We start from the raw sequence: 22,385 nt of genomic DNA on the forward strand, positions 1-22,385 counted from the left end.
TATGGTCTCTGAGTACTTGGCGCTCATAAGAACGGACAGACGGACGGACGAACGGACAGACAGACATGGCTATATCGACTCGGCTATTGATGCTGAACAAGAATATATATACTATATGGGGTCGGAAACGCTTCCTTCTGTGCGTTACATATGTACATCCACTTTTCCACACAAATATAATATACCGTATTTACTCTTCGAGTACTGGGTTTTAAAAACAATAAGGTACAGATATACTGACAGGCTACCATAGTTTTTTTATATATATTTTATACAAAAAGAAAATAAAGAACTCAGGGTATAATTTTTTTTGTACTTTTCCTGAGTTTTTAAAGTCAAAATTTCGTAAAAAATACCTCACAAAATCAATATTTTTGCATTTCAAAGCTTAATATTTCCCAGACGGTAGGCTTAAACCACAAAGGTCTTAGCCGCATCAATCAGCTTTTCAGGAAAACAAAGTTCTTCACAAACAGATTTTAAGATACTTAAGTTGTGTGAAAAAAGAAACCGTTACCTCTGAAAAAACCTTAAAAAAAATACCAGATTTTAAAAACTCTTAAAAAAAAGTTCATAAAAAATGTAATTCCCGAAATCTATCAGAAAAGGTCGGTATGGTTCCTTATATCCATTAATTATCCATTAATGCGGTGTCATAATAAATTTTCATTTTAGACGGGTTTCATGTTGTAAGGAAACACAAAACAGTGTACCTAGAGAGCATGTAACTTGCCCACTTTGGTCATACTGTGTACAAACCGAAATTTACGGCACCTTCTTTCGCAGAAAAAATAAGCGAATCTGAGTACTGGGTTTTAAGCTTTTTTTGTGACCTTTCTGGCCTGAACCTTATTTTGTAGGCATATCCAATGAAAAAAATCATGAAATGTGGCCAATCTTGGGCACAAGTGATTCAACAATGGGATAAAACTATTTTTTAATGGCTTAGAGACCTATCCAGCAGGTAATGTTGAAGCGAACATCAATATCGAGGAATAAGTTTTATTTCGGTATACTTTCAAAATGAGATTGGTATATTTCTGAGGGTCACACTAGCCTCGGAGCAACTCTGTGCGAGCACCGGAAGTAGCAGCCCTGGATTCTCGTAGCCTCTAGAAACGTCTAGAACATTCTACGCTTGGGGTTGATTTTCTATAAAAGCAGGCTCGAGTAAAATTTTCGTTCAGTGAAAAAAGTGCGTTGCGGAGCGCAGTGTAAAAGTGAATTTATTCTACACAAATCGAAGTGAAAATACATATAATTGTATCTCTTTGCTGTGAAATAAAACACATTCAAGGTAAGCTGTTGTAATGAGAGTGCATTTACTTAACAAAACGTAGAGATGTGCGGTGTGCAGTGCTCGCGGAGCGTAGGCGGCTGAAAAGTTCTTGACCCAAATGCAGAAAATCAATAGAATGTTTGAGATTCCTTGCAAGATCTTATAATCGGTAAACGCCTGTTTTCCGCGAAATTATAACCACAAGCGGTAAAAAAGTAACAAAGTCTCGCACACATGCAAACATACACACGGACACTGAAAAATTATGCCGGTAGTAATTTGTGCTCTGTGCGAATTTTCTAGAAGACCGGTTTTCGGACATTCAACCATGCCCAACCAATTCTGTTTGACCATTTGCACAAATTAATTTTCTTGGCACACGTGCCTTTTTTTTCTTATTTAAATTCAGTCTTTTGCACAAGGCATACACACACATGCAGCTCATACATACAGGCATGGATGGCCACAATCGAGAAAATTCGAAAAACGTGAATCAAACTTGGGGCATGAATCGAATATCTAAGAGGTGTCATCGGAGAGGCTTAGTTTCCTTCTGGTTCTAGAAGTTTCCATTGGCATTCTGGGATTCCTAATGCACATGTACTCGACCACAGCCACACATGAATGTGCCATACAAAATGTACAGAATACCTTTTTCGTCAAGGAGAGTTTTTCTTCCAGAAAGTTTCAATTAGAGTGGTTTTTCGGGGATGAGGACAACCCCATGAGTCTAGAAACTTCCCATACAATGGGTACATCCCTATGCGTGCGTGTGTATGCGTGTTCGCCAGCTGTAATGTATGTGTTAGTGTGCGAAAGAGAACAAAGAATGAGGCGTCTGCCATTTTGAAGTAAAAACATTTTTGCATTTGGTGGAAACACTTTTTCTCGAAAATAGTCAGCTGCATAAGCAATGAAATGTGACTAATTCTGGTATGGTATTTTCTTGCTCTTCCAGATGCCCGAAGAAGCTGAGACTTTCGCATTCCAGGCTGAGATTGCTCAGCTTATGTCGTTGATCATCAACACATTCTATTCGAACAAGGAGATCTTCTTGCGTGAATTGATTTCGAACGCATCTGATGCCCTCGACAAGATCCGCTATGAGTCGCTGACGGATCCCAGCAAGCTCGACTCGGGAAAGGAGCTGTACATCAAGCTGATTCCCAACAAGACGGCTGGTACTCTGACCATCATTGATACCGGTATTGGCATGACCAAGTCCGACTTGGTTAACAACTTGGGAACCATCGCCAAGTCCGGCACCAAGGCTTTCATGGAGGCATTGCAGGCTGGTGCTGACATTTCCATGATTGGCCAATTCGGCGTGGGCTTCTACTCGGCCTACCTGATTGCCGACCGTGTTACTGTCACCTCGAAGAACAACGATGATGAGCAGTACGTCTGGGAGTCGTCCGCCGGCGGCTCGTTCACCGTGAGGGCCGACAACTCAGAGCCCCTAGGTCGCGGCACAAAGATCGTGCTCTACATCAAGGAGGATCAGACCGATTACCTTGAGGAGAGCAAGATTAAGGAAATCGTTAACAAGCACTCCCAGTTCATTGGGTATCCCATCAAACTGCTGGTGGAGAAGGAGCGCGAGAAGGAGGTCAGCGACGATGAGGCTGATGATGAGAAGAAGGATGAGGAGGTCAAGAAGGACATGGACACCGATGAGCCCAAGATCGAAGATGTCGGCGAGGATGAGGATGCCGACAAGAAGGACAAGGATGGCAAGAAGAAGAAGACCATCAAGGAGAAGTACACTGAAGACGAGGAGCTGAACAAGACCAAGCCAATCTGGACCCGCAACCCCGATGATATCTCCCAGGAGGAGTACGGCGAGTTCTACAAGTCCCTGACCAACGACTGGGAGGATCATCTGTGTGTCAAGCACTTCTCGGTCGAGGGTCAGTTGGAGTTCCGCGCACTCCTCTTCATTCCCCGTCGCACCCCCTTCGATCTTTTTGAGAACCAGAAGAAGCGCAACAACATCAAGCTGTACGTGCGCCGCGTGTTCATCATGGACAACTGCGAGGATCTCATTCCCGAGTACTTGAACTTTATCAAGGGAGTGGTCGACTCTGAGGATCTGCCCCTGAACATCTCCCGTGAGATGTTGCAGCAGAACAAAGTTCTGAAGGTGATCCGCAAGAATCTGGTGAAGAAGACCATGGAGCTGATCGAGGAGCTCACCGAGGACAAGGAGAACTACAAAAAGTTCTACGACCAGTTCAGCAAGAACTTGAAACTGGGTGTCCACGAGGACAGCAACAACCGCGCCAAGCTCGCCGATTTTCTGCGCTTCCACACTTCGGCCTCTGGTGACGATTTCTGCTCCCTGTCGGACTATGTGTCCCGCATGAAGGAGAACCAGAAGCACGTCTACTTCATCACTGGCGAGTCCAAGGACCAGGTCAGCAACTCTGCCTTCGTTGAGCGTGTCAAGGCCCGAGGCTTTGAGGTTGTCTACATGACCGAGCCCATTGATGAGTATGTCATCCAGCACTTGAAGGAGTACAAGGGAAAGCAGCTGGTGTCCGTCACCAAGGAGGGTCTGGAGCTGCCAGAGGATGATGCCGAGAAGAAGAAGCGTGAGGAAGATAAGGCCAAGTTCGAGGGTCTCTGCAAGCTGATGAAGTCCATCCTGGACAGCAAAGTTGAGAAGGTGGTCGTCTCGAACCGTCTCGTGGATTCGCCCTGCTGCATCGTCACCTCGCAGTTCGGCTGGTCCGCCAACATGGAGCGTATCATGAAGGCCCAGGCTCTACGCGACACAGCCACCATGGGCTACATGGCCGGCAAGAAGCAGTTGGAAATCAATCCCGACCATCCCATTGTCGAGGCCCTGCGCCAGAAGGCCGATGCCGACAAGAACGACAAGGCTGTGAAGGATCTGGTCATCCTTCTGTTTGAGACCTCGCTGCTGTCTTCCGGATTCTCTCTGGACAGCCCTCAGGTTCATGCCAGCCGCATTTACCGTATGATCAAGCTGGGTCTTGGCATTGATGAGGATGAGCCCATGACCACCGAGGACGCCCACAGTGGTGGTGATGCCCCCAATCTGGTCGAGGACACCGAGGATGCTTCCCATATGGAGGAGGTCGACTAAACCATTCGCTTACTCAAACAAAACACATTCACACACACACAAGCACACAACACACACAAAATTGTCTAAGTTTCGACTGCTTATAGCTTATGTTTACAAAGGAGCTAACTTTGAATTTTCATTAACATATTTGTCGCGTTATATGCGGCAATTATACGCTTATCCATCCCACATTCACTAGCGTTCAGAATAGAATCCTCCAGGTTCCCAAAACTAACTTCAGAAGCAGTTGTCGTTTTAAGAATTTCTAATTTAGAGTCCACATAATTTATGTAAAAATAATCTAAAGACTACACGCTCTAGTTTTTAGAATTGAAATATATATCTTAAGGTTTGATGACCAGATCGATCGATGATAAAACCAAATAAACAAATTGTGTTTTAAAATACATATAAATGAGGATATATTTATTGGATTAGCTTTACGATTCACATTCCTTGCGAAGCAACTGCTCAATGGTCTCTACTGTCGATGCACCCTTGCTGATCAGTATGATCTTGTTGCGGGAGCGTGATCCCTTGTCCAGAGCCACGTCGCTCTTGCGCAGCCCCAGAACCTTGGAGAGAAATTTCACCAACTCTGCATTGGCTTCACCTTCGCTGGGCGGTGCGGCTATTTGGACGCCAACGCCTTCGAGATCAATGTTCGTGATGCCATTGTGCTTGGCTCCCGGTTTTGCAACTATTTTAATGCATATATTTCCACTTTTATTCACGGTGACTGGACTGTCGTTGGCCGGGGCTGCTGCCGGCTTTGTGTTGGTACTATCAACGCCGGACTTGGCTTTCCCCTTTTGTTTCGACATTTTGTGTGCATTGACCGAGGTAATTAAACGCCGCATAGACTTCTAAATATGTTATCCGGACATTATTTAATTTAAAATCATTTTTGCAAAACTGTATTGTGGGCGACTGCAAGCAGCTGTTTATCAGTGTGACCGCGGACTTGTCGAAATATTATACCGTATAATCGGCAAAATAAAAGACCGAAATTTCACCAGCTTTTAAAAAATATACCGTTGAAAATCATACTCTGATTGATAAGTCAGATCCTATACCTTAAAGACTCCCATTTATTGGAGTGTATAGAAATAAGATTTAAACACATTCTATTTCTAGTGTTCGTTCGGCAAACAACTCTTTTTTGAGTTCAAAATTTTCAGTAACTTTTTTATAATATTCAACACAAAACTGAAGTACCTGGTCAATGCGGACTCATCTCTGCGACCAACCAATTTCGCAGTAGCGATTAAATATCAAAAAAAAAAAAAAAAAAGATTTAAACACATTCATTCTATTCTAGTGTTCGTTCGGCAAACAACTCTTTTTTGAGTTCAAAATTTTCAGTAACTTTTTATAATATTCAACACAAAACTGAAGTACCTGGTCAATGCGGACTCATCTCTGCGACCAACCAATTTCGCTGTAGCGATTAAATATAAAAAAAAAAAAAAAAAGATTTAAACAAAATTTAATATTTGTTCATGGTAAATACACAATTGCTACAAATCAACAAAATATTTATGGAGGAAGGATCTTGGATCTATAACTTTTCATTTAATTAATTTTAAAAATTTCTTTTCATAGCTGTCGACATTTTTTTTGACTAAAATGTTTCTTACCCATTCGTGCATTAGATCAGGGTTCGGCACGGCCCTATCTATTGTGCATAGGAAAAGGCTCTGCCGCTCACGTACACGTTTATTACTCTGATTCTTACCAGTCGCACGCGGATCTAGAATTTGGAATACCAAATGATATCCTTTTAGAGATCATGTGTGCGACTATGTGCGGGGACAGTCTAAATCAAAAGAGATTGAAAATCCCCTACCAAAATTGAGTCATAGAGCTTAGGTAAAAAATTATCATATATTATTCATCATTATTATGTATGTACTCTTAGTTACTCTCTATTCGTCTTCACTTTTGAAAACCACGCTTAAACACTTTGCACTATTTAAAACTGCGTTGAGAAGCATCTTAGAAATGCGTTCAATCGTCAATCAAATTGTGCCTGCCACCAGCACACAATCAGCCATAGTTCAGTTAATTCGTAAGTGTACAGAGAGAGTTGCAGGAATGCACATGTTTAGTTTTGTGAGCTTAAAAGTAATACAAAATAAGTGTAATGGACTTGACTTTACAGAGTTTCATATTGCAAACATAAAATGAAGTGGAAGGCCAAGTTTTGGGGGTCATCTCAGCGGACGTTGCACATATTGCCGGGGATAATTTTAATTCAGCTATTAAAGGATTTTTGGGAAGGATATAGAATTTAGATCTGGAGTTCCAGAAAGAAGTTTTGTTTTTATTTCTACTGTCTGTCACATGGAACTGTCTACGCAGCGCGAATCGACTGAATGATCTGGAAAATAGCCGAGCCGCAGACAACGAAGATGAACAGCGCCAAGAGCCAGGGTCCGACGGGGTACTGTCCCTCTTTCGCCTTCTGAAAATGCCAATAATACATCAGAATTAGCCAAGGCATCTCAGATATGTACAATTATTGCAGGGCCGGTGTATGAGCTGACAAACGCAATAGCTAATCACTTTCTCCCAAAGAAGTGATAACATTCGCTACCCATACACCAGCTTCCTCCACGCACGAACACACACACACACACACACACACACACACTGACCCACGCACACAGCAGCAGCAAGCAATAATAAAATCAATGACGGCGTGGCACTTTTTATGATTGAATGCATCACGCTAGGTACGTGCCAGGCGCATGCACCTTTGATGCAGGTTTATATCAGTTGGAACTTACCGAGGATTTCGGTACATTGCCACGCATTGTCACATATTTGCTGGCCTTCTCGTTGGCGACGCGCATTCTCTGTGGAGGAGCCATTTTCTCGGTTGTTGTGAAGCGCTACGAAAAAAAAGAGTTGCGTTATATATTTATTTTCCATTCAATTGCAGTTTAGAGACTTGACTGATATTCTTTCTGTCGCACTTCAAATTCCTTTGTTCAGATTTTAAATCTTTCATTACTTTTCTAACAATTCACAGCACGCCCAGCTTACCTTTCCAAAAAACGACACGTAGGCAGTGTGCCCGCGGACCTTATCGATCAAATATACCGCACGACCCTCAAAAATATACCTTCTATTTTCAAAATATACGGCTAAAATGCCGCAAATCTTTTATAATTTTCCTCTCTTTTGATGTTCTGTTTAATATTACTTGGCTTATCCGATTTTTCAATCAAACTGTTCTCTGGCTGGAGTCTTTCCAAATAAGTTGAATACCAAAAAGGTCAACTAACAAAAATAGCATACAACGTTACGTGAGTGGGCATGGAAAGATTATCGACTATCGACGTCCAGCTGATTTCTGGTGCGGCTATTATTTACACTTTTTTGCATAAAAACTGTAAAAGAAATTGGAGCCCTGTGGCCGGACGTAGCCTGAAAGTCCTGAAAGTCCTGAAAGTACATTTTAGCAGTGGTATAAGTCGGTGCAACACGTGAAGCTAGCACTTACTGTAATTCGCGAGCAGCCTTGAGGCAGGAAGGGCAGTAAACTACAATCACAAACTATGACGTTTGATGCCACCGCTCTGCCGTCGGAGTTGCTCGTGACCCCCCAGCCACTAATTGGATTCTGCGGCCTGGACACAGCGCGTCAGGGCGTACACAAGGCGATCTGGGAGGCGTTTAGCGGGAGTCTGCAACGGAAAGCGGCGGATCGCGCTGCGGTCCAGTACAAGTTGCTGCCTCCGAACTATGAGTTCCCAGTGGCAAAGCCCAAGCGGGCCTCCTACGAAAGGTACCACCCCAAGGGCATACTGAAGCGGAACTGGATGCTTAAGCACCTGCATGTGCTGCCCTCTGTGGTGGTGCTGTTTCAGGACATGGAGTGGAATGATAAGCAATGGACGGAGAAACAGGTGCAGTGTGCGGGCACTGTGCAGGCTCTAAAGAATGCTCTCCAAGAGCGAAACACTCGACTGTGCCTGGTGCTTCTGCAGAAGGCGGCGCCGCTTCCTCCAGGTGATGATTTGCTGGCCGCCGAGCGAGCTGCAAGTTTGACCTCAGCCTGCGGCATAACCAGCAAAATGTTATTTATACTGCCCCACACGGAGCACCTCATGGGCTACACGCTGCGCTTGGAGTCCGCATTCCTGGACATGGCCCAGTCCTACTACGCTCTGATGTCCAAGAGAATACGTAATCATCGAGACCAGCTGTCGGCTGCGCATACTACCCTCAAGATACGGCACCAGTTCAAGCTCGGCTTTGTGGCGGAGATGCGGCAAGACTTTAGCACCGCCCAGAAGTAAGTTTGTTTAGTTTCCTAGGTTTCACTTGCCTCAAATCAAATTCATCCCCTCGCAGACACTACATCCAAGCCTATGCGATTCTGGTCGAGATACGCAGCAACGATAGTAATTGCGTGGAGTTCAAAACCCTGGCCGGGTTTCTCAACTACAAAATCTGTCGGCTCATGTTTAAGCTGAAGACCCCACGGGATGCCATCACCCAGTTCAACAGTCATGTCGAGAAGTGCAAGACCCGCGTGGGGTTCAAGGATTTGGCCTTTGAGCACTATGCCTGGCTAAGCACGCAGTAAGAACGATAATTATTTCGATTCTACATATAAGAGTACTTGCAGGTGCAAACATTCTTTGCAGAAACTCTGTGTTTGCCGAGCTGTTTTGTGAGGCCATCAAAAATGGACTGCCTGCTCTGCAGACTCAGCATCCCGGCATCTATTACCACAAGTCAGCCGAGTATGTGATGAAACGACGCGATGCCGCCCAGCAAGCCTTTGCCGCGTTGCTCGACTCAGGCGAGGCAGCGCAGGCAACGAACAACCCCAACCCTTTGTCGCTGTACACCGAGTTCTTTGGCATACGGGCCGTGAAAACGGGTGATCTTGTAGCCGAACAGCAGGCCAATGTGCATCTGTGTGAACAGGAACGCGGCTACAACCATTCAGCGGGCATTATAGCTCTACTAAGCCAGGCCATGGCGCAGTTCAAGATCTACAAGTGCCTCAGGTTTAGAAAGAAACTAGCCATTGACATGGCCGAGGAGTACTTACAAAGTGGCGATCATGCCAAGGCTTTGACGTGAGTGTTGAATGCGTGAATGAGTACCTACATATATTTGAATGCTGTTTATTTCAGTCTGTATTCGCTTATGTTGCCCGATTATCGCCAAGAGAAGTGGTCGACTATCTTCACCGACGTCTTGCTAAAGACCCTGCGGTGTGCCCTACTCTCAGCCTCCGTGGCGGACTACATAGCGTGCAGCATTGAAGCGCTGTCCCTGCGCCATCAAAGCGAGCAGAAAGATCGGCTCCTGCTGCTGGATAACCTCTGGCAGGTCTACCAGGGTATGCCCCCAATGCCCAGAACTCAATTAACCGAAGAGTCTACGTCCCTGTGGACCAGTGCATTGTCCAGCGTGAAATCTCCCATTCCAATCGATTTCGATAAGGTCAGCGACGTCGTGGAGATGTGTGCCACATTCGAGCGAGTGCAATTGAACAACGACGATGTGCTGCAGCTGCAGCTCATAGTCCGGTGAGTGCTGGCTCCAATTCCAATGGAAATAATTAGTTTCATAATTGTTTTTCGAACTGCTCTCTAGTGTGCTAACAGACGTACCTTTGAGGATACGGAGCTTCCATGTGGTGCTTGCCGATGCCGGAAACAGCCAGAACAACTACAAACTGGAGGCGCAAAAGTATTTCAGCTTTCCCCATCTCCTGCAGCTGCGTGCTCAGCGGGGACCTGTGGATCAGCCGAAGGCATTCGAGAAAAACATGATATTGGAGCCAGGCTCTTACTATCAGTTCTTCTGCAGCACCGAAGCACAGCAATTCCACGAAAACACCCAGCTGCGCATTGTCCGTGTTGAGGCTTTAATGGGAACCGATCAAATTGGCGCCCTGCTCACGTGCAGCTCCAATTATACACGCCAGCCGTTTCGACACCACACGCGCAGTCGCGATCTCGATGACAACGTGACGATCAATCCCATTTGCTATATTGCGCCCACGTAGGTCAAACCGATTCGTACCGGAAGCTGAAGTAGATTTCCGGACGATTGCATGCCACAATCCATCATTTAATGCTCCACCGAACATGTGTTTTTGTTGCAGCTTCCATTTGGTCACGCAAACACACCTCGGCCATGGGCATGCCAATGGCGTGGACGGGCAGCCAGCGGCCGCCCCGAGAATGCTGGTCAACGAGTACTATCCAGTTGTGATAAACATATGCAATCCCTTCAATGTCTACCTGATGAATGTGGGTGTACACATCAGTGTGCCTGGTGCCCTAAGGAATAGCGGTGAGTGCAACACTTTCCATGCTACGAGTAGATTGTAAGGGGGGATTGGGGTATCTATTAGACAACGAATCTGTTCCAGAATGCGTGTGCTTAGAAGGTTTATTGGGTTGGGTTTGCTTACATACTCAATGCCTTGTCGATGAAACTTCTAACAGTCTTGACACTTGTATAGACGCCGGGTGAGTTTCGGCGCCCACAGCCTATACCCCACGAGACGATGCCGCACAGTTGGCCCTGGTAGGCGGCGGGTCCGCCCGAGTCTCCCTCGCATGCATCCTTTACGCCCGGCACGGAGGCGCAGAACATGGTGTTTGTGATGGTGCCCCGTAGCTTGTACTGGCTCATGCAGCTCTTGCGAGGGATCAGGGCTACGTCCACGCTGCGCACCTGCGCGGAGACACTCTTGCTGCGCTCCGAGACTAGTCCCCAGCCGGAGACCTTGATCAAGTCACCGGCGTTCCAGCTGGAGTTGCACAGCTCGATGGTAGCTATCTTCGGCCCGGTCAGAGGCGTCTTCAGCTTCAGCACAGCGACGTCTGTGTGCAGGGTGCGGCTGCTGTACGCCTTGGGAGTGTATACCTTGGCTACGTCGCTCCTAACGCCAGGATCCGTGAGTCGCGTGGTCCCAGCCACCACCTGGATCCTGGCGGCTCCGACTCCCTTCACGCAGTGCGCCGCCGTGACCACGTGCGTGGCTGTGACCAGCGAGCCGCCGCAAATAAAGCTTCCGCCAATGCGAAGATTTACCAGATAGGGCACGGTACCGATGTCCACCGGAACACCGCCAACAATACGCCCGTTGGCCTCGTTGTTGGCCGCGACAATTGTCAGCAGACAGATCTGTAGCAGAAGCAGAAGCAGGAGCAGGTGGTGCCAGAGCGCCACTGGCATCTGTTGGCATCGGAGAAGCGTTCCCGCCCGGCGCTTACACACAGAAAAGGCGAGTGTTTGCGGCTGTGTTGTCGAGCAGCAGCTGCTCACTTGTGCACACAGCTTCCAGTTCCGACTCGGGGCGCGCGTCTGTTTGCTTTGCTTTATATTTGTATGGGAGTGGGGTCTTTTAGGAAGTACTCATTACAGAGCAACCGCACACACATTATTTTATTGCGCAAATAATAATTACTTTAATCAAACCATTTTGTCTGGATTATCGCGACGACCTCATCAGCAAAATGGAATTCGAATTGAAATTGAAGCCCGGCTAGAGCTTACTCGCTCCCACAACTCTAAAACGTTACTGACCTTGCGGGGGGGATATGAGAATCAGCAAAGCTAGCTGCCAATCTCCTGCAACGTTTTCTCGATGAAGGTGCGCACTCGGGCACTGGCCACACTGGTGTACACTCCCGGGTAGGCCAGCCGGGCGCAGCCCAATCCCCAGGAGACAATGCCGCACACCTGACCGCGATACACGAGCGGACCTCCCGAGTCGCCGGAGCATGAGTCCCTTAGACCGCGCACCGAGGCGCAAATCATGGAATCACTTAGCTTGGCCACTCCGGCATAGGACAGCCGGCACTCTGCGCCGGGCAGCATCCGCACCATGGCCGTACGAACCTGGACGGCGGGTTCTCGGTTGTTCTCGCGCGTCACTCCCCAACCGCTGATCCTGGCATAGGCATTGCTCTCCGGTGGGTTGCGGCATGCAGCAATGGTAGCCACTCTGCCTTCAGAGAGGGGAACGGGCTCCCTCAGTTGCAGCATGGCCACGTCCATGTCGAAATTGGTGGGCGAGTAGCTGGGCGCGAGCCGGAAGCTGGCTACGCCGCGAACCACGGGCGCGGCTTCGTCCAGTCGACTGGCTCCGGCGTGGACCGTGTAGTCCTCGGGCTGGGCCCCATACACGCAGTGCGCCGCACTGAGCACGACGGTGGGCGAGAGCAGAGAGCCGCCGCAGAGGAAGAAACCTCCCTGCCGAAGATACACCAGGTACGGCACCTGTGCGATGCTCGTCTCCTTGCCACCCACAATGCGGGGTCCACTGGAAGCGAAAGCCATCGCGGTTTGTACGATGCAGAGCATCCACAGCCACAGCCACTCCATGCCGTGCTCAGACTGTGGAGCCTCTGATCGTCAGCTGATCGTCTGACCCATCGCAACCCACAATCAATCAATTTCTCAAGTGATTATAATCGAATTAGTCGGCTGCCATACAATGGGTGCACCAAAGAGATTAACTCTAATTTATTTCGATGGTGACGCTACTGGATTACACTCTGCAGTAGCGGGAGAGGAGGCTCTGGAGCCAGAGCTTGATGGGAGAGCTACTGAGGCGGGTGTACACGCCCGGAAAGCCACCGCCGCACTCATAGCCCCAGGAAACAACGCCCACGGGACGGCCTGACTGTAGGAGGGGTCCCCCGGAGTCGCCCTGGCAGGCGTCCTTGCCATTCTCTCCAATGGCGCAGAGCATGTTGCTGGTGATGGGGTGCCTCATGGCGACGCGGCACACGGTTTGCGGCACCAGCCCCACGTGTGCCGCCTGTAGACATTGGTTCCAGTGGTGTCCATAGTTGCTTGTCATGCCCCAGCCTAAGACTGTGAGATTCGCTTTCTCTCCCAGTTCGTTGAAGTCAATCTTGGGCAGACTCTCATTGGGAATGTTGAAAGGTTGCCTCAGCCTGATTATGGCCACATCCGAGTCCACACCGTGCGACGGCCGGTAGTGGGGCGAAACCAACGAGAACCAGCCGTGGCGCACATCGTCGGACGCCGACCCATCGCCCAGGCACTGCTGCTGTGCGGACACAGTCAAGTCGTAGAGCTGGCGGTGACGCCCCTGCAGGCAATGGGCTGCCGTTATCACGCAGCTGGGCGTAGCCAAAAAGCCGCCGCAAATGAAGCGACCGCCTCGCCGCAGGTTCACCAGGAAAGGATACCCCTGGATGGGAGCCTCGATGCCGCCGAAGATTTTGACCAGCTGCGGCAAGGAGAGCCCATGGAGCTGGCCAAGAAGCGCCAAACAGGCCACTAGTCTGAACATTTTCATTTTCGGATCATCGAGTCGCAGCTTTTATGCGGTGTCAACGCTCGGCTGCCGCATTCCCCAGTAAATTGAGTGTCGATGGTGTTTGATAAAAGCTAAAGAAGTTTATTGGCTATTAGGAATACTGTGAGCATACGAGTGCTCAGGAATGCAGCTTCACGATGTATAGGAACCACTCCCGGATTGTGGGCACGCTGGTGTAGACGCCGGGCAGAGCCGAGGCGCAGCCGTAGCCGAACGACACTATGCCAGCCAGTTGGCCCTTGAAGACGAGCGGACCGCCGGAGTCGCCATCGCACGAGTCGCGCCTATATGGCTTCGAGGCGCACATCATGGAGCGGGTTATACCATGGATGCCTTTGAAGGCGGCCAAACAGGAGGACCTGGACCACACGGGCAGCAGAACACTGTGCACTCGTAGGGCTGTGTCCGAGGAGGTGGCACTGGTGGAGCCCCAGCCGGACACCTTCACTATCGCTCCAGGTGGCACGGGCTGCGAGGCCAGTGCAATGGTTTGGATGTTAGCGCCCACCATCGCCGACTGCAGCCGTAGGGCGGCCACGTCCATGTGGAGTGTCTTCATGCTAAAGTCCGGACGAATGGCCACAAAGTCCACCAGACGGATGGTGGCATAGGGACCCGCCTGGTTCGACGCTCCACCGTATATCTTCAGATCGTCCTTGTTCTTTCTGTACACGCAGTGGGCCGCCGTGATCACCCACCTGGGTTGAATCAGCGAGCCCCCGCACATCTCTGTGGACGTTGTGACCTGCACCAGATACTTTTCTTCCTTGATGCTCGATACCTGACCCCCAATAATGCGGGGTTGGATACTGTCGGCACCGCCAGCGGAAACCCCCTGCAATGTTAGGACTCCCAGGATGGGAAGCAACTGAAGCATCATGGAAACCAGGCAGCGGACAAACATTGCGGATAACCAACTAACACTTGGCGAAGCTAGAAAATCGGCTTTTATATCACAGCATCCAAATCAAATCTGACGAAACGAGGGATCAACATTTGCACAAATGTTCGAGCAACAATTTACGATTCGAGCAGGAAGAGTTCGGAAGAGTGGGAGGGCGGAAGTCAGAACAAAATTCTGTATTTGATAGATTTATCTACTTTAAATATTTGTGACCCATAAATATTACTTAACCGAATTATCATACACACAGAAGCAAGCACTTGGCGATATTATATATCGGCGACGATTTAGCCAAGTCTGTCTATCCAAATCAACCAAAGGATCTTTAGGGATGTAGTGGTATATAAACCTTGTGTTCGGAAAGTCTGCTACTATCATAATGCACATCAAGTGTGTGTGCTTGAGTTGAATTAAAGCGATCAAGTTTCCATCCACAATTAATGACTATAATTGTGATGTTGCAGACGAAAGGATATTTATTAGAGCCAGAATTTTGAAGAGACGAATGATGAAAAGTTCCTTATATTTATCTACATTTTTTGTTCTTCAAATTAAATAGGGAAAACCCAGTAAATCCATTTAATTGTTTAGACAAAACTGCTGATTTGTTTGCCACTAAGTCTAATTGTCAGAATAGCGGATAGAAAAGAATTACATATATATGTTAGATTTTATATTAAAACGTATTACAGACTAACAAATGGTGAGATACGAATAAGCATAAGGAATCAAACGATACTTAACATTTAACAAGCAAACGAAAATATTTAGACGGAGACTCTGTTACAAATATTCGCAGATCTTTTTATACCCGGTACTCGAATAGTAAATAGGGTATATTGTTTTTGTGCGAATAACGGTTGTATGTAACGCACAGAAGGAAACGTTTCCGACCCCATAAAGTATATATATTCTTGATCAGCATCAATAGCTGAGTCTATGTCTGTCTGTCTGTCTATCCGTCTGTCCGTATGTCCGTCCTGATGAGCGCCTAGTACTCAGAGACTATAAGAGCTAGAGCCACCAAATTTTGCATCCATACTTCTCTATGCTCACACTGTTACAAGTGTATTTCAAAATGAGCCACGCCCCCTTCCGCCTCCGCAAAAGGGCGAAAACCTCCCAAATCAACAATTTTGAAGATAGCAGAAAACTAAAAACGCCATTCCGTAGGGAATGACAATATCTATCAGATCACCAAATTGGGATACGATTGGATCATTATTATAGCCACAATGAAGAAATTAATTTGCAGTGGCCAGACCCACCCCGTCCCGCAGCATTCACACTCTGCTTCGCGCTGTTTATGGCCTCTGCCCCTGACACGTCTCTGCCTCTGACTCTGCCTCTGCCGCGACTCTGCAGTGTGTGTCTATAGGGGAGGGTGGTGAGCTAAAGGAGCGTGTTGGCGTGAGCAGTGTTGTTGATGTAGATGACAGATGAAGAAAAATGTAAAATTTGACAAATAACCGCTAAAGTGTAGATGTAGTACTGAGTGCCGGGTATAAAAGTTGTGACGCGTAAGAAGCGTCTCACACGTCCCTTCTCGTTTAAATTTGATTATTTTATATATGTACATATGTCAGGAAGAATAACATCTGATTTGATCTGCTTGGTAAATGGCATCTTTTGGTTTTGAGGAGATCTGAAGCGAGTGTACAAACAGTATCGGCACACGTGCCATATACAAATATTGATGTAGAATCGCCCACTTCGTGCTGTTATAGCTTGGAATTCGCTAGACCTTCAACTGACAAGTTTATCTACAGAAAAATTATACCTATATTTAGTTGGACTTCTGTACAAACTCAAGGCGAAAAGCCTTTGTTTAAGCCAGTTGTTGGTTCTAGGCTTTTATTAGTAATGTGATCTGTGACGTGTGCCGTCTTTGAATTCCGATTTGGTATCAAAAAGTGGGCGTGGAGTGGAGTGTGGTGTGGTTTATATCTGGATTTATTTATGGGTTAAGCAACAGCCTTGTCTTGTAGACTTGTTATTGTAGGATTTCGGTTCGCTGACTCTTTAGATTTAGGATCTCAATTGTTCGACATTATGCGGTTGGCCCATGTTCGGATTCGGGCCACAGCTGTATACACGCCGGGGTATCCGGACCGGGCGCAGCCATAGCCAAATGATACAATGCCCAGCAGCGTTGAACCTCTGGTGACTGCACCGCCGGAGTCGCCGCTGCATGAATCCTTGTTCCTGCCGCGGGCGCAGAACATGTACTTGGTGATGGAGGCCAAGCTGCCGTATTCCTGCCTGCAGACACGCTGCCTCACCACTGTGATTTGCGTAGCCCGCAGCGTACTGGAAGTGCTGCCGCCCTCACTGGTAAGCCCCCAGCCCGCGATGCGCACCTTGGAGCCCGCTCGGGGGACGAAGGATCCCATCGATATGGTAGCAATGTTGGTGCCCGTCATGGTTTCGTTCAGTTTCAGCAATGAGGCATCCATGTTCATCTTCGTGGACGTGAAACGGGGTGCCACGGCCGTAAAGACCACGGACCGCACCACGCCATCGCTGCCGTCTAGAGTGGTGGTTCCTGCACGCACCAGGATCTGCGAGGCACTGTATCCTTTCACACAGTGTCCGGCGCAAAGTACCCAAAGAACGGATACCAAAGAGCCGCCGCACAGGCTAGTTCCGCGGCGCACCTGCACTAGGTACGGCGCTGTGCTGATGGTAGTCGTGGTGCCACCGACAATCTTCGACTGGATCTTGGCGGGTGTCGCTTTCGCTGTTGCCTTGCTCGGTGCGCTCTTCTTTGCCACAGAGGTGCCCTTCTTTGCCACAGAGGTGCCCTTTTTTACAGCTGCTCTTGTCTGGGTATTCTTGGCCACAGCTTGACTCCTGTTCGCCGCCAGTCTGCGGACGTTTCCGTTTCTCAATCTTCTCCTTGCCTGGTTGGCCTGTGCCGCCTGGCTCATCTCGGCGAGCACGGCCAGCAGCAGCACAGCCACGATCAGATACTCCCAGCGGCAACGCATCTCGATGTGAACTGCTCTGGCGGTGACCTTGCCCCGGCTTTTATCTCTTCGCATTTCGCCGAAAACAAGCTGCGGCACGACACCTGTGCAAATATTGCTCCCACAATGGGAGGCAGAGTATCAATAGTTCTTGTTCTTGAGATGGTGTTTGGAGGAAGGTGACGTCGTTATGCCAAGCCCATTCAGGGCTGCGAAAAACTATTTAATGATCGGCGGCATCGGCTTGGGGATAATCCCCTGTCTACCCTAGCAGTGTCGCCGCATGGTATCCGTGATCCATCCGGATAAGAAGCTCACATCGGAGTACACCCCGGGACTGTCCACATGGGCACAGCGGTTCGCCTTGCCCCAGGAGACAACACCCACCAGATGGCCATTGGCATTGACTGCAGGTCCGCCGGAGTCGGCGGAGCAGGCATCTTTATGGCCCGGCACCGAAGCACAGAACATGCTCTCAGTGATGTTCCGATACCTGCCGTACAGCTTCTGGCACTCCTGTCGCGGTATGACGCGCACGTGGACGCTGTGCAGCTGATTCGGAAGGTGCGTGGAATCTTCGTCCGTCAGGCCCCAGCCGGAGACCCGGACGAACGAGCCGATCCGTGGCGACCTGATGGCCAGGCTGATGGGTCTGGCGATCGGCTCCTTGAGGGGCTGCTGAAGCTGCAGCAGCGCCACATCGTGGTTCAGTGTGGAGTGGCTGTAGGCCGAGGGCAGCAGGATGTGCTTCACGTGGCGCGCATGTCGCATGTCGCTGAGAAACGTGACGCCTCCGCGCACCACAAACTCCTCCGGCTGCCCGTTCACAAGGCAGTGAGCGGCCGTCAATACACAGTGCGGGGTCACCAGGGAGCCGCCGCACTCAAAATTTCCATTTCTTCGAATGTTCACCATGTGCGGCTGGTTCCGCACCTTGCTGCGGTGGCCGCCAACAACTCGTGGACTCCGCTGCAGGTCGATCGCCTCGAACAAGAGTTCTCCCGTCACACCCGTGCCGCATACCAGCAGAATCAGCAGCGGGAAACCAGCGCGCATCTCGTTCTATCTGTCTGTCTGTCGGTGTTGCTTGTAATGTGAACTGCACTCGACTGGGGCACCCAGCACCACTCTACAATTATTTATAGAGCGGAGCCGCACTGACCTTCCCCAACAGCCAGTAACAGCCACCAACAGCAGCTCCGTATCCACCTTACAAAAAAACACCTGTTTGCACACAGCAATGAACTTCGTTCGAGTAGGAAGTGAACGGTCGTCGATGCGTCGCCGTCACCTCTTGATTTTTGTTTACTTTACAAGTGAACGCTACGGCATTTAAGTAACGCCCGTCTGTAATATAAGAGTAATATAAGAGTACTGCTAAGCTAGTAAGCGAAATAGTAAATTAATAACTAGAGTATGTTCAGTTTGATATATACCAGTAGGTGTACAGTTCATTTCAGTTCAGAACTATGATAAGGTTTAAAGCGTGGTTTTTACTCAGCTAAACAAATTTATCGATTCCAGACGACAGTTAAGGAATAAATACATATGTAGTTTTAAGGCAACACAGTTGTCTCACTCTTTACCAATAAATGATGGTACACTGGAATTAACATAACTCTAAAGTGTTCGAAAACCAGCTATAAAGACCCTGAGCACCTAATTAAAATGTTCTTTTTATATTAATGCAAAAAAACAAATTAAAATTTTGTTTATTCAGAAACCAATGAATCTCTGATATCTAAAATTTTGAAGATACGAGAAAACAAAAAACTAAGTTCGGTAGAGAATGTCTATATCTATCATATGTATGAAGAAGGATCACATTGGATCATTATTATAGCCAGAATAAAGAAATGCATTTGCAGTGGCTAACACCCACCCACCCCTTTCATCATCCTTCCAATTCCTGCTCACTCTCTTTCGCTTGCACACTATGCCTCGTGCAGTGTGTGGCTCTGGCGGAGGGGTCGAGGTTAACATATGTATATGTACATATGTATGTACAGGAGGAACGTTGTGAGACGCCGGAACGCGTCACAACTTTTGACATACTGTACATACTGACTGAGCAACGGCTATAAAAGTTGTGACGCGTTCCAGCGCGTCACACAACGTTCCTCCTCCAAAACATTAAAATGTTTAAATAATAATAATTAGGTGCGCGATTTAAAAAAGCTTGGTATAGTACAGTCTGTGGTACAGTGGACAATGCATTGAGCAACGCCATATAAATTAAAGCTTTTAATGCTACGTGATCCGTACCGGTTGGAACTCTGTATGTTATTTAGGAAGCACTATTTGAATACTTATATTTATTGCTCTTTTATTCTTAGTATTCCTCACCACGGACATCTCTCCGGGTCGTCAGAAGCTGCACACCCAAATCCAAATAGATGTGGGAGAGCTGTCCGGGCAGAGCAGCAACACGGCCACGTATTACATCTTCAGCATGGCGGAGACGGAGATCAAGCTGCAGCAAAGGCTCAGCTATACGTTGGATGTGGACAATGGAGGGGAAGGGAGCAGTGGGGCGGCTGGAGCCAGACCCAGCACGGCGCCCAACAGCTCAGAGTCGACACCCGATCACGATGTCAAGAGCATAGCGCTCAGCCTGGCGGCCATATCGCCGGTACAGATCGAGTACCTGGACGAGACGCGGCTGCGAAAGTCGCGCGTCGACACGGTGACCGTGAGATGCTACAGCGACTTCAAGTTCTGTGCCCGCTTTTACACACTCAACCGAAAGCCACTGAACCAGGTCTATCGCGGAGAAAACTTTCTGCTGCGGGCCAACACGGAGGTGCTGGCCGTCGATGAAGTCGAGATACTGGATAGCTTCTTTATATGTGTAAGTACACCCTTGGCTAGATAAAAGCTGTCTCTGGTTGATGTTCTTTCACTCACTTGCACTCTCCATGCAGGATCACAACCTAGTGCAATCGAACTACAGCTTTAAGCGGAAGAAGTACACCAACAAGTACAACAACGGGGACCAGCTGGAGAGTGTGATAGTGCTGCGCACGAACTCCAAAGCGCAGGACTGGACGACTGCCCGGGACCTGGATCAGCGTGGAAAATTGGAGGGCAATGTGACATCCAGCAAGTTCATTAGGCGTCCTCCGAAGAGCCACAGCGAGGAAACCTCTGCACCTACGCCGCCTGCCGGAATCAGCGCCTACATGAGCAAGAGCTTGGTGGCTAAGATTCCCACAACCATGACCATCATCAATAGCAACTCGGCCGCAATGAGCAGCTCCTTGCATTCGGAAGACGCGAAGCTTGCTGAGGATGGTGCGCCTACAGGCCCTACAATGGAGGGTGTCAGGACCACTCGCGTTGTTTACAACAAAGCGCTGGAAGCGGTGCAGGGAACTGGCCATTGCCGGGGCTTCATCAAGGGCATCTATACACTGGAGGAGAACCCGTCACCAGCCCCTGTTTTCGGGGTATTTTGTATACGATGGCGCAGAGCCAATGCCAAGGAGGAGAACGAGTCCAAGTTTATTATCAGTGGTCTCGACATAGCAGAGCCGCCTCTGAACATCTACTGCACCATCGAGGAGAAGATGTTCGTTAAGATGCCAATGGCGTTCAAGGTGGTGATCAAGAATCCAACGACTCATGTGCTCCACCTCATCGCCACGCTGAGCATCAGCAAGGCGGACAACTTTATTTGTTCCGGTCACAAGCAGGTGAGGACCATCTACAGAAAATGTTGTTCCTAGATTGATTGAGTATCTTTCCCAGCTGGACATCTCCATAATGGCCTATGATGAGAAGGAGCTGGTCTACAATCTGTATCCTCTTCAGGTGGGATGGCAAGAGCTGCCCGTCCTCAGCCTGGAGTACAACAGCAAGGCGGATCCCCAGAAGAACGACATTCACAATGCCTTGCTCGACGAACTGGTGCTGCGGGCGCTCCCTAAGCGTGTCTTTGTTCTGGTAAGTTTTCATAGCCTGCTCTATGGCAGGTCTTCTTCTGTTCTAATGCCTGCCTGTCTCTCCTCCAATCTCCCACAGCCACCACTAAAGCAGCAGACCACCAAGTAGAGGCACAGTAATGAGCTGAAGAGCGATGCAGGTAGCTTTAAGTTTTAAAGTTTAAAACATCATTGCTACGAGTATCTATACAATTAAACTACACCTAATCCTCTATTGAGTGGACCATTTACACCGTCGTCCTCTACAGGGGCTCTAAAAAGGTATAAACATTTCTGCTGCTACCTCATTGTTATGTTGGCCGGGGAACACAGTGCTTGATTGATGCATATGCAATAATGAATTACATTGTCAGATATATTAAGCATTTAAGTTTAATACACAACCAATTCCTAGAAATCCTAGAAAATGGAAGCAGGAATGGAAATTGCAGCTATACTTAAAATTAAACACCATAAAAGTATGCACACCAGATCTGATTGCTGTAGGCAGGTCAGACATTATTATAGACAAGAATTCAACTTTATATTGATGTTTGTAATTGTCGGTGATTTTTCTGTGGAAGATCCCCATTTTTATACCCGGTACTCGAAGAGTAAATAGAGTATATTGTATTTTTGCACAAAGTGAATGTATGTAACGCACAGAAGGAAACGTCTCCGACCCCATAAAGTATATATATTCTTGATCAGCATCAATAGCCGAGTCGATTGAGCGATGTCTTTCTGTCCGTCCGTCCGTCCGTCTTGTTGAGCGCCTGGATCTCAGAGACCATAAAAGCTAGAGCCACCAAATTTTGCATTCATACTTCTGTATGCTCACACTTTTCAAGAGTATTTCAAAAATGAGCCACGCCC

At 48.2% G+C, this 22,385-nt stretch overlaps 9 protein-coding genes across 10 annotated transcripts; 2 read left to right on the forward strand and 7 right to left on the reverse strand.

Moving 5' to 3' along the window:
* The first annotated feature begins 1,144 nt into the window (after positions 1-1,144).
* LOC117893099 (heat shock protein 83) lies at positions 1,145-4,693 on the forward strand. The gene is made up of 2 exons (XM_034799531.1): positions 1,145-1,297; positions 2,238-4,693. Exon 2 carries the CDS (start codon positions 2,238-2,240, stop codon positions 4,389-4,391), a length of 2,154 nt encoding a protein of 717 aa, XP_034655422.1. The 5' UTR covers positions 1,145-1,297; the 3' UTR covers positions 4,392-4,693.
* Positions 4,694-4,770: 77 nt separating this feature from the next.
* LOC117893101 (UPF0235 protein C15orf40 homolog) lies at positions 4,771-5,317 on the reverse strand. The gene has a single exon (XM_034799532.1). It carries the CDS (start codon positions 5,231-5,233, stop codon positions 4,814-4,816), a length of 420 nt encoding a protein of 139 aa, XP_034655423.1. The 5' UTR covers positions 5,234-5,317; the 3' UTR covers positions 4,771-4,813.
* A 1,361-nt stretch (positions 5,318-6,678) lies between these two features.
* On the reverse strand, positions 6,679-7,270 carry LOC117893920 (stress-associated endoplasmic reticulum protein 2). The gene is made up of 2 exons (XM_034800702.1): positions 7,166-7,270; positions 6,679-6,840 (listed from the first exon to the last, which is right to left on the reverse strand). Exons 1-2 carry the CDS (start codon positions 7,247-7,249, stop codon positions 6,730-6,732), a joined length of 195 nt encoding a protein of 64 aa, XP_034656593.1. The 5' UTR covers positions 7,250-7,270; the 3' UTR covers positions 6,679-6,729.
* Positions 7,271-7,692: 422 nt separating this feature from the next.
* On the forward strand, positions 7,693-21,651 carry LOC117893909 (trafficking protein particle complex subunit 11). 2 transcript variants are annotated; one of them, XM_034800687.1, is made up of 10 exons: positions 7,696-8,679; positions 8,739-8,969; positions 9,035-9,475; positions 9,533-9,931; positions 9,999-10,409; positions 10,513-10,703; positions 19,923-20,437; positions 20,511-21,281; positions 21,337-21,531; positions 21,610-21,651. In XM_034800687.1, exons 1-10 carry the CDS (start codon positions 7,940-7,942, stop codon positions 21,637-21,639), a joined length of 3,924 nt encoding a protein of 1,307 aa, XP_034656578.1. In that variant the 5' UTR covers positions 7,696-7,939; the 3' UTR covers positions 21,640-21,651. The 2 variants fall into 2 exon arrangements, with proteins under 2 accessions (XP_034656579.1, XP_034656578.1); XM_034800688.1 differs by lacking the exons at positions 19,923-20,437; positions 20,511-21,281; positions 21,337-21,531; positions 21,610-21,651 and adding an exon at positions 10,876-10,983 and having other exon boundaries at positions 7,693-8,679.
* Positions 10,785-11,729, reverse strand: LOC117893915 (trypsin alpha). The gene has a single exon (XM_034800696.1). The coding sequence runs from the start codon at positions 11,592-11,594 to the stop codon at positions 10,821-10,823; it is 774 nt and encodes a 257-aa protein (XP_034656587.1). The 5' UTR covers positions 11,595-11,729; the 3' UTR covers positions 10,785-10,820.
* LOC117893917 (seminase) lies at positions 11,815-12,743 on the reverse strand. The gene has a single exon (XM_034800699.1). The coding sequence runs from the start codon at positions 12,723-12,725 to the stop codon at positions 11,976-11,978; it is 750 nt and encodes a 249-aa protein (XP_034656590.1). The 5' UTR covers positions 12,726-12,743; the 3' UTR covers positions 11,815-11,975.
* Positions 13,773-14,709, reverse strand: LOC117893914 (trypsin alpha-3). The gene has a single exon (XM_034800695.1). It carries the CDS (start codon positions 14,615-14,617, stop codon positions 13,832-13,834), a length of 786 nt encoding a protein of 261 aa, XP_034656586.1. The 5' UTR covers positions 14,618-14,709; the 3' UTR covers positions 13,773-13,831.
* Positions 16,558-17,793, reverse strand: LOC117893913 (trypsin). The gene has a single exon (XM_034800694.1). The coding sequence runs from the start codon at positions 17,659-17,661 to the stop codon at positions 16,654-16,656; it is 1,008 nt and encodes a 335-aa protein (XP_034656585.1). The 5' UTR covers positions 17,662-17,793; the 3' UTR covers positions 16,558-16,653.
* On the reverse strand, positions 17,829-18,642 carry LOC117893921 (trypsin alpha). The gene has a single exon (XM_034800703.1). The coding sequence runs from the start codon at positions 18,640-18,642 to the stop codon at positions 17,854-17,856; it is 789 nt and encodes a 262-aa protein (XP_034656594.1). The 3' UTR covers positions 17,829-17,853.
* Positions 21,652-22,385: the final 734 nt, after the last annotated feature.

The sequence above is a fragment of the Drosophila subobscura genome, chromosome J (assembly GCF_008121235.1).
Source record: "Drosophila subobscura isolate 14011-0131.10 chromosome J, UCBerk_Dsub_1.0, whole genome shotgun sequence".
Lineage (NCBI taxonomy): Eukaryota > Metazoa > Arthropoda > Insecta > Diptera > Drosophilidae > Drosophila > Drosophila subobscura.